The sequence below is a fragment of the Gracilinanus agilis genome, chromosome 2, assembly GCF_016433145.1.
Source record: "Gracilinanus agilis isolate LMUSP501 chromosome 2, AgileGrace, whole genome shotgun sequence".
In the NCBI taxonomy this organism is placed as follows: Eukaryota; Metazoa; Chordata; class Mammalia; order Didelphimorphia; family Didelphidae; genus Gracilinanus; species Gracilinanus agilis.
The window spans coordinates 481065915-481080587 of NC_058131.1; the positions used below are offsets into that span (position 1 = coordinate 481065915).

At 45.2% G+C, this 14673-nt stretch overlaps 1 protein-coding gene across 1 annotated transcript in view; it reads right to left on the bottom strand.

Annotated features, from left to right (window-relative positions):
• Positions 1-1470: 1470 nt before the first annotated feature.
• The window catches only part of RPS6KL1 (ribosomal protein S6 kinase like 1), a 37115-nt gene continuing 23912 nt past the window's right edge, over positions 1471-14673 (bottom strand). The window contains exons 4-8 of the mRNA XM_044662083.1: positions 11544-11591; positions 10601-10733; positions 5475-5557; positions 2678-2773; positions 1471-1581 (exon numbers count right to left, since the gene is read on the bottom strand). Of these exons, the coding sequence (XP_044518018.1) occupies positions 1471-1581; positions 2678-2773; positions 5475-5557; positions 10601-10733; positions 11544-11591 (471 nt within the window). The remainder of the gene's footprint in view (positions 1582-2677; positions 2774-5474; positions 5558-10600; positions 10734-11543; positions 11592-14673) is intronic.

Below are 14673 nucleotides of genomic sequence, written 5' to 3' on the forward strand. Positions count from 1 at the left end.
TTCCTCTGCCTTGGGTAGGTGGAAACCTAGTGCTTGGGGAGGGAGAGTGTTCAGTAAGGGGTGCTACTGGCCCAGGTCTTTCAAGCACTTTTTGATTCACATCTTCACAGTAGGGTAAGGCCTTCCAGCATATCCCCCAACCCTTCCTCTTGACCTCTCCTATTCCAAGACCATAAAGCAGGGGTCGGCAATGTATGGCTCTTTCTGCAGGAGCCATAAAGTCAATTTTTTTTCAGGCGCTGTTACAGGAGCGCGCACTGTGAGCACTGTACGGCTCTCACGAAATTACATTTTAAAAAATGTGGCGTTTATGGCTCTCACGGCCAAAAAGGTTGCCAACCCCTGCCATAAAGCCTTAACTAACGCTGGGAGGTTGGAGTGAAAGATAAAGGATCATTCCAGAAGACTTTAAAATTCACCAAAGCCCACCAAAGTAGACCCATTTTCCAGCCTGCCATCACTGCCTACTTGGGGAAAACCCTGACCAGGGCATTGTACTCAGTTTATGGCTAATGTGATCAGAGGTTTCATTTTGGCTAAGATGGTCTTATCTTACAACAATCTATGCCAGTGGATGAATATTGAGAGAAGGAGGGGCTGACCCCCAAAATTCCTGGGGATGGCCCAGGCACAACTTTAAGCTTCCCTGACACCCTCTGTGAAGTATGGTTGGTAATTTGGTGAATTACTGTGTCTCAGCTGAAGATAGCTCATCAACACTATTTTAGCAGTTTGCTATCTGCTCAGAGCTCCAGGGCACCAAGCTAACTAACCCCAGAGAAAAGCACCCTCGAGGTCTGTGAGGTTTGAGCAGGTAATCTAGGCCCAAGGATCCTTAGGATGTCCAAGTGCACTGCCTTCTGCTTTGGCTAATTGGAAATACAGTCAATCACCTTGTGTATTATCATAATCTTCTGCATCTCTATAATGATGGACAAAACCCTTTCCCACAGATCTCCTTTGAGCCTCACAATAACCCTATGAGGTAGGCAAGGCAGATATTTCTATCTTGCAGATGAAGAAACTGAGTCTCAAAAGAAGTCCCTAACATCACACACTCAATAGGTGGCAGAGGCCAGACTAATACCAATATTTTCTGACTTCAGGATTCCCTGTGGTTCCCCCTTATCATGCCTAGGTTCATTTAGGGGTGGGAGTAAGAATTGGGGAACTGAGCAACCATGGAGTACACTTCCAAGGCCTTCAGTGAAACAAACTCACAGGAAAGGGAGTGTCAAAGGCATTGAAGATAGGCTTAAGCCTGTGGCCCTCCAGGATGCATGATTCAGAATTCATCCCCACCACCAAATGGTTGAAACTTTGGTGGCATGAGAAATCGTAGTCTGACATCCCAGGGTTTCAGGCCGGGGCCTTGGACCCATTGGACTAAATTTCTCCTGTGGGCTCTGCCAGCCCAGAAGGCCAGGCTGGGTCTTCCAAGAGAAGTTCTCTGCCTCCTCTCTTTTGACCCTACCCCACCAGTTTGTTCCATTGGATGGTGCTAAAAAATGGGTGGGATTTGAGCTTGTTGATACCTCCTCTTCCAGCACCAAGGCGCCGGCAGGGATCAAACTGTAATAACTGAAGAGGAAAAGTCAGGAGTCAGATAAGTGGAACCTCAGTACCCACCCTGAATCCCACCTTTGTCATCTCTCCATCAGCTCTGCCTTCTCTTGCTTCCCTTCATTTCATGGGCACAGTGGCTCTAAGTGTACCCAGTGAGAACCTGTGCCCTCTGCACAATCTGGGGAATCTCTCCTTGATACACAGGGCTGGTAGGGACTCTGCTTGTTTTCACCAGCATTGACCTACTAAACAACTCCCAGGGTTTAAATGGGATGAAAAAATCAAGGCATGGTGAATTTTCTCCTCATATCTCATTAAGGCAAGAGCCTTTGCCCTGGCTCCAGCCCAGTTACTAGGCAGTTTGGCCAATAAAATCACAAATCTTTTCCCTCACCTGGATTTTAAGACCATCCAGTGTCCCTGAGAAATCCCAGGACATTCTAAACCCAGACCTATCCTTCCTTCACATCCCTCCACTTAGGAGCAACAGTGGCTGTGATGATGGTTGTGGTGGTAGTGGTGGTGGTAGTAGCAGTAGTAATGATAATAATAATAGCATTTGTATAGCACAGGTTGGCATGGTGCTTTACACATATTATCTCCTTTGATCCTCACAACAATACCGTGAGACTGATATTCCCATTTTATGGATGAGGAAACAGCAACTCAGAAAGGTTAAGTGATTTACCCAGGGCTACAATAGAAAATAAGTATCTGAAGGAGCAGCTAAGTGGCTCAGTGAATAGAGAGCCTGACCTGGAGATAGGCCCTTGTGTTCAAATATGGCTTTATATAATTCTGAGCTGGGTGACCCTGGGCAAGTCACTTAACCCCAATTGCCTAGCCCTTAGAACCAAAACTTTGTATTGATTCTAAGACAAAAGGTAAGGGTTTTTTGGTTTTGTTTTGTTTTTTTACCCCAAAAAAAAAAAAAAGTATCTGAGACAGGATTTGAACTTGGGTCTGTCCAGACTCACTCCAAGTCTAGCAGCCACCTCATTATCCAGTTAAGGACAACAAACCTCGAGGCACAGTTTGTCTAGAGAAAAGCGTCTTCCCTTCCTTCCCTGCATCTGTTCCTACCAGTCTTCCTCAACTAAGATGGCCTTACCTCAGTGAGCAGGGAGATAGCTGGTCGACTGAGCCACTCAGGAAGATGGAGCCTGGTGTGGACGTGGATTCCTGAGGGGTGGTTCTGAGACAGGGACTGGAGGGGGAGAGAGAAGAGGCACAGGGAGCTTTAAAAGAAAACACCAGAAAAGAAGGGGGACAGAAGTAACCTAAAGTCCTAGGAGGACTAAAGTTGGTTTGTTTGGTTTTTTTTTAAGCTCTTACCTTCCATCTTGGAGTCAATACTGTGTATTGGTTCCAAGGCAGAAGAGTGGTAAGGGCTGGGCAATGGGGGTCAAGTGACTTCTCCAAAGTCACATAGCTAGGAAGTGTCTGAGGCTAGATATGAACCCAGAACCTCCTATCTCTGGGCTTGACTATCTACTGAGCTACCCAGGTGCCTCCAAGGCTAAGATTTTTGCCTCTGGCAAGGGTTATTTTTTCAAAAAGGATAGAGGCAGCTCTTCATTCAGCATGGGCAGAGTTGGACTGACTTCAATCACCAAACCAAGAGAAAATGATGTCATTGGATGGCTTCTCCTCTTCCTTCCATGGAATTTCTTGTGGATTATAAGGATTTCCCAATAAACCAAATTACTTGTAATTTTTTACAGGTGGGCTTTAGAAATGTTATGTCATTAGTTGACATAATAGAAAGGCATGGGAGAGCCATGACTGAAGGGGCAGAGATATTTGGAGATGATCCCAGGACTAGTGCTAGAAGAGACTCTAGGGGCAGCTGGGTAGCTCAGTGGATTGAGAGTCTGGCCTAGAGACGGGAGGTCCTAGGTTCAAATCCGGCCTCAGACACTTCCCAGCTGTGTGACCCTGGGCAAGTCACTTGATCCCCATTGCCCACCCTTACCACTCTTCCACCAAGGGGCCAATACACAGAAGTTAAGGGTTTAAAAAAAAATGAAAGAAAAAAAAAGAGAGACTCTAAAGGTCATCTTGCCCACTCTATTACCCCCACTTTACAGATGAGCCAACTTGTTTGCTTCAGAAGCTAAATGACTTGCTCAAAGTCTCACAAGTCATAAAAGGGACTTCCCATGTCTATGCTTCATAGCTTGACTCAGCCATTAGCACTCCTTCCCTCTGTTCCCCCTCCCCCTGCCATCCCACCCTCTTTCCCAACTTTCTGGCCTGCTCCTAGGTGCCTATTCTCTCAAGTCTTTCCAGTGTCCAGAGCCAGAATTGGAACTCAGGTCCTGGGATTTGAAGTTCATCATTGGCTCCCTTGCACCACATGGATGAGAAGATAGAAAATGCAGGGCTGAAGCAATCAGTCATTTAGAAAAGGTATGAAAGAGGGGGGTAGCTTGAAAGGGGCAGTGCAGTAGATGAAGCCCTGGGGACCTGGAGTCAGGAAGATCTGAGTGCAGATCCTCCTCAGACAATTACTGTCGGTGTGACCTTGGGCAAGTTACTTGATCTCTGCTTGCCTCAGTTTCCTCAACTACAAATGGGGATATAATAATAGCACCTACATCCCAGGCTTATTGTGAGGATCAAATGAGATAATATTTATAAGGCACTTTGCAAGCTGTTCTGATTATTAGCGTGTAACAAGAAAGATTTTGAGGAAGAAGGGTCTGAGAAAGAGGTGCCAAAAAGAATTCAGCAGATTAGAAAGCCACTAAGACAAAGGTTAGATGGCTGCACAAAATGTAGCTTCAACCTGAAACCAAGGGTCACATTTCAGTCAGCACCAAGGAGCATGGGTAAAAAGTTAAGGCAGCTATTCTGGTAGAGATCCAAGTTCTAACTGTTAAGAAGCAGGCTACTAAGAAAAATAAAAAATCGCTGAATCGTAGGCATTAGAAGGGACCTCAGAAATCCTCCTTAGCCTGTGCCTGGTCCATAGTAGGCACTTAAGAAATTCTTCTTCCCTTCTCTAGTAATAATAATTATAGGCTTTACATAACTCTTTAAAGTTTGCAAAACACTTTACATATGGTTACACATTTGATCCTTGGAACAACCCTGGGAGGTGGTTGTTCTTATTTTTAAATTATTTTATTATACTATTGCTATGGTATATATAATATCTTATATGTATCAATTTTATATTATGTACTAGAGTACATTCTATAGAACATAAATACAATCATTAAAATATAATAATACAATATTATATATGATATAATAATATAAAATACATTGTATGTTAATATCTTAAAGAGTTAGGTGCTCTTATTTATCCCCATTTTCTAATTTTAGTATATGTGCTTCCCAAGCAAGCACGATCCCCATTTTCCAGATAAGAAACTAAGGCAGAGAAGTGTTAAACGTTTGCTCAGGATCACACAGCTAGCAAGTGTCGGAGTTAGGATTTGAACTCGAGTCTTCCCAACTCCAAATCCCTTGTTCTCTCCATTGTACCACTCAGCTGACCCAAGGATGTTGCACCATTAGTGGTTGCTATTTGTGTCTCTCTTCAAAAGCGTCTGAATCCCCGTGGAATCAGGCCATACTCTTGTCGAACTCACATCTTCTCGTATTTTCTGATAGGAGAGGATGAGACTTTGGTCATCAAGTGCTTTGCTAAAATTTCATCAGATTACAGCCTTTGCACTGCCTTGGTCTATCCTTCAGGTAACTCATCCACAAAAAAGGAAATGAGGTTCCAGGTGGGAGTAAATTATTTCAAAGGCGGCTTCCAGTTGTAAATTTATGCTCCTGTGAGCATTGCCTGGCTGGCCTCGAGGGCCGGCCGTGGCTTTAACAAAAACAATGAAATTCTTGTTGCACTCCAGCCCCCATAGCATCTCTTGCGACACCCTTTCCCAACTTACCATTCCAGTTAGAAGTTCATACAGCAGGGATCCGAAGCTCCACCAATCACAGGCTTCCGTCAGCTCAGAAATCCCGCCCACTTCTGCAAGGGTAAGAGAACCCCTTAGCCGCGGGACAGCCATTAGCACTCCTTCCCTCTGTCCCCCCTCCCCCTGCCATCCCACCCTCTTTCCCGCCTTTCCAGCTACTCCTAGGTGCCCGTTCTCTCAAGTCTTGCCAGCGTCCAGAGCGAGGGAGATGGACGAAGGCAGTGCTGTAAGTGGAGCGGCTACTGTTCCCATGGAGCTTCGAGAGAGGCTTTCTGAGGAATCCCAGGAGGGTGCCTTGCCTCTTGTGGACACCTGAGTTCCCCTCCTCCCCTCCCCTTCCCTCTTCCCAACCCCTCGGGCTAACTCGGAGGGCCCTGGTGAAGATGTCCAGGCTGAGTCCTTGCCTGGGGCACTGTACAGGTTCTCCAGGGCGTCTCTGCAGTACCGGGGCTCCACCTCAGTCCACTGGCCAAAATAGGTGAGACGGATGTGACCTAAATCCCAGCATTGGAGCAAAATGGAAGCACAGAGGGTTGGGAATTGGGTGAAGAGGAGAGTAGAAAGGAGGGATGGGGTTGAGAGGGAAGAAGGAAAAGAAGGAAGAAAGAGAGGAAGGGAGAAAGGAAAGAAAGTGAAGGAGGGAAGGAAAGAAGGAAAAGGAAAGAAAGGGGAGAGAGGGAGGAAGAAAGGAAGGGAGAGAGGAAGGAAAATGAAGGAGGGAAGGAAAGAAGGAAAAGGAAAGAAAGAGGGATGGAGGAAGAAAGGAAGGAAAGTGAAGGAGGGAAGGAAAGAAGGAAAAGGAAAGGGGAGGGAGGAAGAAAGGAAGGGAGAGAGGAAGGAAAGGGAAGGAGGGAAGGAAAAGGAAAAAGGGGAGGGAGGAAGAAAGGAAGGGAGAGAGGAAGGAAAGGGAAGGAGGGAAGGAAAGAAGGAAAAGGAAAGACGGGAGGGAGGGAGAGAGAACAGTTAAGATTCTTAGAAACTGCTGCATGATAAATAGGGAAAATCACTGGATTTGCAGTGAAGAAGCCTGGAATTACTAGCTCTCTATGAGCATAGGCAAATAATCTCCCTGCACTTCGAAGAGGAACCCTTAACACTTTGCAGGCAGGGTTCTTGAGAACTTTTGTGAAGCTTAAAATACTATATAAATGAAAGAACATTCCTTTCCAGCTGAGGTCAAGGACCCCTTAGTCTGTTTTGTTGTTTTTTTTTTTAAATAGGGAAATTAGTGGGTCAATTGGGCAATGTAGTACAATAGAAATATGAAAGAGGCAGAAGATCTGAGTTCAAATCCCAGCTTTGACACTTAATACCTATGTGATTTTGGGGAAGTTACTTAACTTCCCTAGGCCTTAGTTTCCTCATTCCTAAATGAAAGAATTGGACCAGAGGGCCTTCAAGCTCTCTTGTAGCCCTAAATTTACAAACCAGCAGTCTTTCAGTTGCTCCTTAAGCAGGTAGCTAAGTGGCACCATGCACAGAGTGCTAGGCTTGGAGTTAGGAAAACATGAGTTCAAATACTGCTTCATGCTTATTGGCCAAGTGGACAAGTCATTTAAGCTCTCTCAGACTCAGTTTCCTCATCTGTAAAATGGGGATAATAACACCTGCCTCCCAGAGTTGTAAGGACCAAATAATATATGTTAATCAGTTTGAGAACCTTAACATGCCATGTAAATGTTATCATCATCATTGGCATCATTAATTATTCCGCTACCCTACAAAGGACAAAAGCTCAAGATCCCTTTGGTATTTTCTGGTACAAAACTGCCACTTAATTACAGCAGCAATTCACAAACTTTTTGGCCCCAGAATCTCTTTACACTCTTGAGAAGACCCCGCCCACCCCTGCAAAGAGTTTTTTTTTTTTAAATATGGGTTATATCTATTGATATCTACCCTATTAGAAATTCAAACTTATTTGTGCTATGAAATAATTTTGACCGTCCCTCAAAAGGGTCTCTGGGACTCCCGGTGGGGTGGAGAGGAAACAATTCTTACTAGCTTGTCTTGGGCAACTGAGCTCTTTCCAGCTTAGTGGTCTAAGGTAGATTAAGGGAGTCACTCTCTTGGGAAAAGAGTGTAGGGGAGGGATGGTCAAAGAATTTTGAGTCAAAGGATACCTCCCTCCCCTCCCATCTGAGTAGCCATCTACCTTGTATCCCTTTCTCTCCCCCCAGAGAAAGTAGTACCTACCAGTGGTGTCTAGTAGCAAGTTCCTGGGGTTGAGGTCCCGGCATAGCACACCCTGCTGATGGAGACCCTCAAGGGCTACGAGGGTCTCCGCTGCCCACTGCTTGACCTGTTCTTCCTTCACACACCAGGCTCCTCCTCTGTGGCCTGGACAAGCCTGGTTAGCATGTGGACAGTCCTGAGTTGGGAGCTCTTTGTGCCGGTCACTTCCACGACCATAGCCCTCTAGGACTCGGCCTGCTCCCTCCCGGATCCAGGAGACACCTCCCAGGGGCCCCCGATGGGTGCTCCATCTCATATTCCGCCTGCCTTGGTGATGGGACCGACCTCTGCCCCGACCTGGGCAGCTGGTCGTTGCCTCATCCCTTCTTAGGGCCTTTGGTGCAAGACCAGAAGGTGAGGTAGTGCCTTGTGAGGCCACAGGGTCCTGTTCAGAGGCAGAAACATCTGTCCTACATTGGTGTCTCCCAAAAGCATCTCCACAGGATGATAGTCCAAGGGACCTGAACATCGGGATTTCCCCGGATAGGCAGGGTGCCTTAATTGCAGGATTCAGGGTGGGAGCCTGGGTGGCCTTCAGATCCTTCAGCCCTTTCTGATGGTCAGGAACTCTGCCTCGAGGCACTGATGGAATGTCAGAAGGCTTGGGGGATGCCTCAGCATCAGCAGTAGGCTGGCTGGTGTGATTCTGGGAAAGTAGAACTGGGGTCGGGAGGTTGAGGCCAACATCAGGACCAGCTTTCCCCTTCTCTTGGTGATCACCCTGGATGGAGCTGGGCTTCTGCTGGGCTAAGTCACTGGAGACGTCTGGCCTCTGGGGTCCAGGCTGGGAGAGGAGGTGGGACCAGAGCGTTCCTCCTGAGCCAAGCAGAAGGACAGAGAGAATGGTGGAAGGGATGGAATAGAAGAGATTGAAGTCTAGAGTCTTCCCCCATCTCCATCAACAGTACAGATCTTTTTGGAATGACTCTCCCTTTATCTCCTCCCACTCTGCCTTTGTACTAGCCAGACAACTCTGCTCTCTGAGCCCTGGATGTGTCAAGCCTTTTCCATCTCATCATTTTTGCTCATCACCATATCCATTGTTTAGAACACCCTCCTCACTTTTCTCAACCTCTCTAAGTCTTATCCAACCTTCAAAACCCTGGTTAAATTCCACCTCTTCCAGGAAACTTTCTCATCCTTGTCCATACTATGAGGGTCTCTTCTAACAACACTCATTGAGAGCATTATATCTACTTCCTGCCCCTTGCCCCCATTTCCCCTCTCCACTCCTTTCACAGACCCACAGAACTCTTTCCTGATCATCCCTCCCTTATATTATCTCTACTATTATAGAGATTCCCTTTTTTTTTTTAAACCCTTATTGAACTGGAGGAATTCCATGTGAACTGTAATGACTTCCAGAAATTGATGCAGAGTGAAAGGAGCAGATCCAGGAGAACATTGTACACAGAGACCAATACACTATGGTAAAATCGAACATAACGGACTTCTCTACTAGCAGCAATGCAAGGATCCAGAGCAAGGCTGAGGGACTTATGAGAAAGAAAACTAGCCACATTCAGAGGAAGAACTGTGGGAGAAGAAACAGAAGAAAAACAACTGCTTGAACACATGGGCTGATGGGGATATTACTGGGGATATAGACACTAAGAGATAACTCTAGTCCAACTATCAATAATATGGAATTAGGTCTTGATCAATGATACATGTAAAACCCAGTGGAATTGTACATCAGCTAATTTTTAGGGGGGTTTGGGGAAGAGGGAAAGAACATGAAATATATAACTGGGAAAATATTCAAAATAAAAACTTAAAAAAATAAAAATAAAAAGCCCCTTATCTTCTGTCTTAGGATCAATATTAAGTATAGGTTCTAAGGCAGAAGAGTGGTAAGGGCTAGGCAACGGGGGTTAAGTGACTTGCCCAGGGTCACACAGCTAAGAAGTATCTGAAATCAAATTTGAACCCAGGACCTCCTGTCTCCAGCCCTGACTTTCTATCCACTGAGTCACTTAGCTGCCCCAACGATCTCTTTCCCAGTCTTTGTCTCGACATCATTTAGCACAGTTCTTGTCACATAGCAGGTACTTAATAAATATTTTTTTCACTAATTCATTTCATCGGCCCTTTAACACACAGATTTCAGCTCTTTGTGTGTTTTGTCTTGACTCCTCAGCTGCCCTGGAGGCTCTTTGATATCTGGAACCAAATATTGCTCTTTGCATAGAGAACATATGTTAAAGCACTTTGATTGGGATTGGCCAATTGGTTAAAAGATGCAGCAAAGCCCAGAATGAGTCAACAAAGTCAGACAGCTCCCATCCCATTGGCTCCTAGTGAGACAGGCCATGGAAGGCCACAAGATGCCCGCCTCTGCCTCTTAAGAATAAAGGCAAATTTAGTCCCCATAATCTAAGACAGGAAGGTCGGGTTTTAAAAAACATGTGGTCCCCATAAGACAACTGTCACCAAATAAGGGAGCAAATTTCCATGTTGTTTTGTCACTGGAAGGGAGTTTCTAGATAGCATCAAGCCATTCTTGGGGCTCCAGCCCTTCCAGAAAAAGAAATCTGTAGGATTTTCCCCACAACCAATTTGATACCTTATTACCTTATTGCTTTTTGGCATTCAATCTCATCTAATCCAACAAACTAAGTACCTATTGTGTATATGTCAGGCACTATACTAAGAGCTGGGGATAAAAAAATGAAACAAAGTAATTCTTGCCCCCAAGGAGCTTCCAGTCTGCTGGGAAGGTCTGAGAACAACTGCTTTAGGGAAATCTAATGGGAAGGAGAAAGAGCAGGAAAGAAGGAGGAGGGAAGGCCACTGAGAAAGATTCTGGGTTGGTGGAGGGAACCCTGGTAGATAGACCCAGTTCTATGGCTCCCACTTACCCTTCACATGCTCCAAGTGCAAGAAGATGGAATCCTCACTCACAGAGTAGCGAAGCAGCTTGGCCATGTAGGGGACACCATTGGGAATGATGGTTGGACGGTCCCAAGTCTCTACATGGCACTTGGGAAGACTCTGGGAAGAAGGGAACCAACTCAAACAAAGAGGAGAGACAGATCTGAAGGACTATCACCACCAGAAAGGCAGGGGCCTCTGCCAAGTGGGGTCACCCCGGCCTCTGCAACATTCACCCCAGAAATTCACCAGCGATAGGGTTGACTGGCAAAGGAGCTGGTACCAGGAAAACATGAATATGTAAGTATGTAATCACATAAGATTGGAAGCAGAGGCAATGAAACTGGAGCATGTTCTCATTGCTCTACCTCCCCCCATAGAAGTCAGCGGCAAGTCTTTCTGCTCTAGGAGATCTGATTTTGATCAATTGACCCACCATGAGGCAAGTTCATTCACAAGCAGATATAATTTTATAGATGGAAGCTCAGTCAAATTATGACCTTGGGTGCCCATGGTGGATTAAGGTTTTCACCCAGTTCCATCTTGCAGAACAGATTGCTGTCACTTCCCCCTCCCCATCCCCAAAGGCATGTTCTATTTGCTTGGTCTCCAGAAAATGGAGACCCCAGAGTAAAGCCTCCACTGGTTTGTTCTTGGCCTTTCTTTCTACACCCAGAGCTTAGCAGAGTACCTTAGCATATATGTTTAATAAAGGCTTATTAACTGACTTTTTTTGTCTGTGGAGGAGCCTCGAAGGTGGGGGGTCCTAGGAATGAATAGGAAGGTTGATCAACTCAAGGTGGGACTTGGCTTGGCTGGAAATAGTGGGTTCTAAGATAACTCTAATTTCCCATGGGATAGAATCGAATGCTGAAGAACAGGAAGCCGGGAGAGTTGAGAGAAAGGGAAAGGCTACCGAGTTGCTCTTACCTTCACTACAAAGGTCCCCCCAGTGGCAGGGTCCTGGACCAGCTGAACCTAAGAAATGGAGGGAAAAAAAAGGTCAGGTGGGCTAACACCAGGCTCTTAGATAACCCAGGACCTGGCTTTCCAATTCTGCAATGCCAATGCCTCCCAGGTTCCCTCCACTAGAATCAAAGAATGTCAGAGCTAAAGGAAGCTGAGTCATCAGGACCATTCATTTTTCAGATGAGAGAACTGGAGCCCAGATGGTAAGGATGACTTGTCCCAAGTCACATACCAAATCATTGGCAGAAACAGCACCATCCGTAATTCAAGAGTAAATAATGTTTTATGATTTGGAAAGCTCTTTCCTCCCACTATCCTTGTGGGGTTAGCAATACAAGTATTATTATCCTCATTTTACAAGAAAAGATGAATATATATGAGTTTGTAATTGAATAAGATTAGAAGCATAAGGGGGAGGAGGAGATGACTCAGTGGATAGAGCCAGGCATGGAGGCAGGAAGTCCTGGGTTCAAATCTGATCTCAGACACTTCCTTGCTGTGTGAGCCAGGCAAGTTACTTGACTTCTGTCTGTCTCTGTTTTCTCAACTGTGGAAATGGGAATAATAAAATTATATTTATTATATATATTATATAAAATTACATATACCTATGTCATATAGGTAGGTATAATAAAACACCTACCTCCCAGGGTTGCTGTGAAAATCAAATGAGATATTTGTAAAGTGCTTAGACAGGTTCTGGCACATAGTAGGTGCTTAATAAATGTTTCCTTCTTTTCACCATCCCCCTTTTTTTAAAGAAGGGGGTGATTGTTGTCTGAATCTGTGATTTCTTCAAGGTAGGGAACTTTTGGTATAAAACTCTCTGCTGACGTCGTTTGGCAATGTTTATAGTTTTGTTTTTTTAAAAAAAACCTTATCTTCAGTCTTAGAATCAATGCTGTGTGCTGGTTCCAAGGCAGAAGAACAATAAGGGCTAGACTATGGGGGTTAAGTGACTTGCCCAGGGTCACACAGCTGGGAAGTATTTCAGACCAGATTTGAACCCAGGACCTCCCATCTCTAGGCCTGGTTCTCTATCCACTGTGCTAGCTAGCTGTCCCCAATGTATATAGTCTTAGATGCCTGACCCTCTCACCCTAACACCTATGAATATCATTTGGGTAAAATCACTGTAGAATGATGGAGTTGAAGTAGATGCTACCTACCTAAGGTCTCTTCCACATTCTATAGCTATGATGCTGTGAGAATGAATGAACTGTAGTGATTATTCATGCTATTTTGTATGTTACGCTTAATGGATGCATAACATTTGTGTTATAAAAATTACAATAAATTTAATTTTATTTTCATGAAATACAAGTTAAAGAAATTACTTGTGTTCATTGTCTTATGAAAAGTGTTGGAGGGGACAGGTGGGTGGCTCAGTGGATTGAGAGCCAGGCCCAGAGCTGAGAGATCCTGGGTTGAAATCTGGCCTCAGACACTTCCTGTGTGACCTTGGGCAAGTCACTTAACTCCCATTCCATATCCTTACCACTCTTCTGCCTTGGAACCAATACACAGTATTGATTCTAAGACAGAAGGTAAAGGTTTAAAAAAAGTGTTGGAAACCTGACAAATTTTTTGGTAAAGAACTGGGGCCGTTGATACCTAGAGTTTGGAAAGCATTGGAATCGAGGGATATCAATCTGTTCCGGGAACATCTTTTTTCTTGTTCTGCCATCTTCTTTTCTCTACCCCTGGGATGACCTCCTCAGGGTTTATAGATTTAGGAGTTAAGGACAGAAGTCAGAATGCCATGAGGTCACTGTAACCAGAGGAAGCCAGGACAACCCAACCCTACTGAGAAGCAGAGGTACCCCCTGGATCAGTTTTTACTTAGAACGCATGAAGACCAGGGTTTCTAGAATTCCTGAGGCTGCCGAGTCATTGGGTGGGAAGGTCTCTTTCTTCCTGATTTTCTTTAAGCAAGTTAACCTGAGGCAGAGAAGAGGATTTTTCATTCTTCATCTCATTTTATTAAAACTCTGACCTATCTTTGAACTGACTCCTTATCCTTCATCTCTCTTTTTTAAAAATGAAATACAAGTTAAGGAAATTATTTGTGTTCATTGTCTTATACAAAGTGTCAGACGCCTGACAGATTTTTGTTAAAGAACTGGGGCCGTTGATACCTAGAGTTTGGAAAGCTGTCTTTGAATTGACTCCTCATCCTTCATCTCGCTTTATTAAAACCCTGACCTTCTGTCTTTGAATTGATGCCAGTATTGGTTCCAAGTCAGAAGAGCAGGAAGGGCTAGTTAACTGGAGTTGAATGACTTTCCCAGGGTCACACAGTGAAGTGTCTGAGGTGAGATTTGAACCCAGGACTTCCTGTCTCCAGACCCAGCTCTCTATCCCCTGAGCCACCTACCTATCCCTATCCTCATTCTCATTCTATAAGTTCAAGCATGTGTGAATTGGGAGAGTTTCCCATCTATATAGAGGATCTGGGAGGCAAAAGATAGGGGAAAAGTGCATTTCTCTCTTTTCTTTTGCCTTTATTTCCCCATTCTCAAAGAACACAATATGGTCGTGATGTCTGAATCTATGAATGCATTAGTTTGTGGCTTTTGAGAATGAAATATTTCATGGCAGGAGGGCTCAGGAGAGGAAACAGATGGCCAATTTCTTATGATTGAGAACAGTGTTCTGTTTTATTGAGAGGATGCAAATGGACTTGGGCCGGGGAGGGAAGGGCTTTAGCTTGCGGGACGAGTGCCCTCGGGTGGTCACTGGGGAAACAGCCCATGGTTCAGAGCATCTCCCCAGACCTGGGCTGGCGGCTCAGGACAGTGCCATCTTGTGGCCGACCTGCCTTCTACACCCAGCTAATCCAGCTTTCTTCTGGCATGCTATCTCTTCTGTAAGGCTGGAGAAGGCAGCATGAAGGTGGCAGTCTGATGGCGGAGTGGGCATCAGTTCCGGACATGAAGCAGACCTTCCAGGCAAGAGGGCTGGTACTCTACTGAGTGCCCAGGGTTGCCCCAATTCCACCAAAATGTTGGGCTCGGTTTTCCAATCTTTCTCTTCTCTTCTCTTCTCTTCTCTTCTCTTCTCTTCTCTTCTCTTCTCTTCTCTTCTCTTC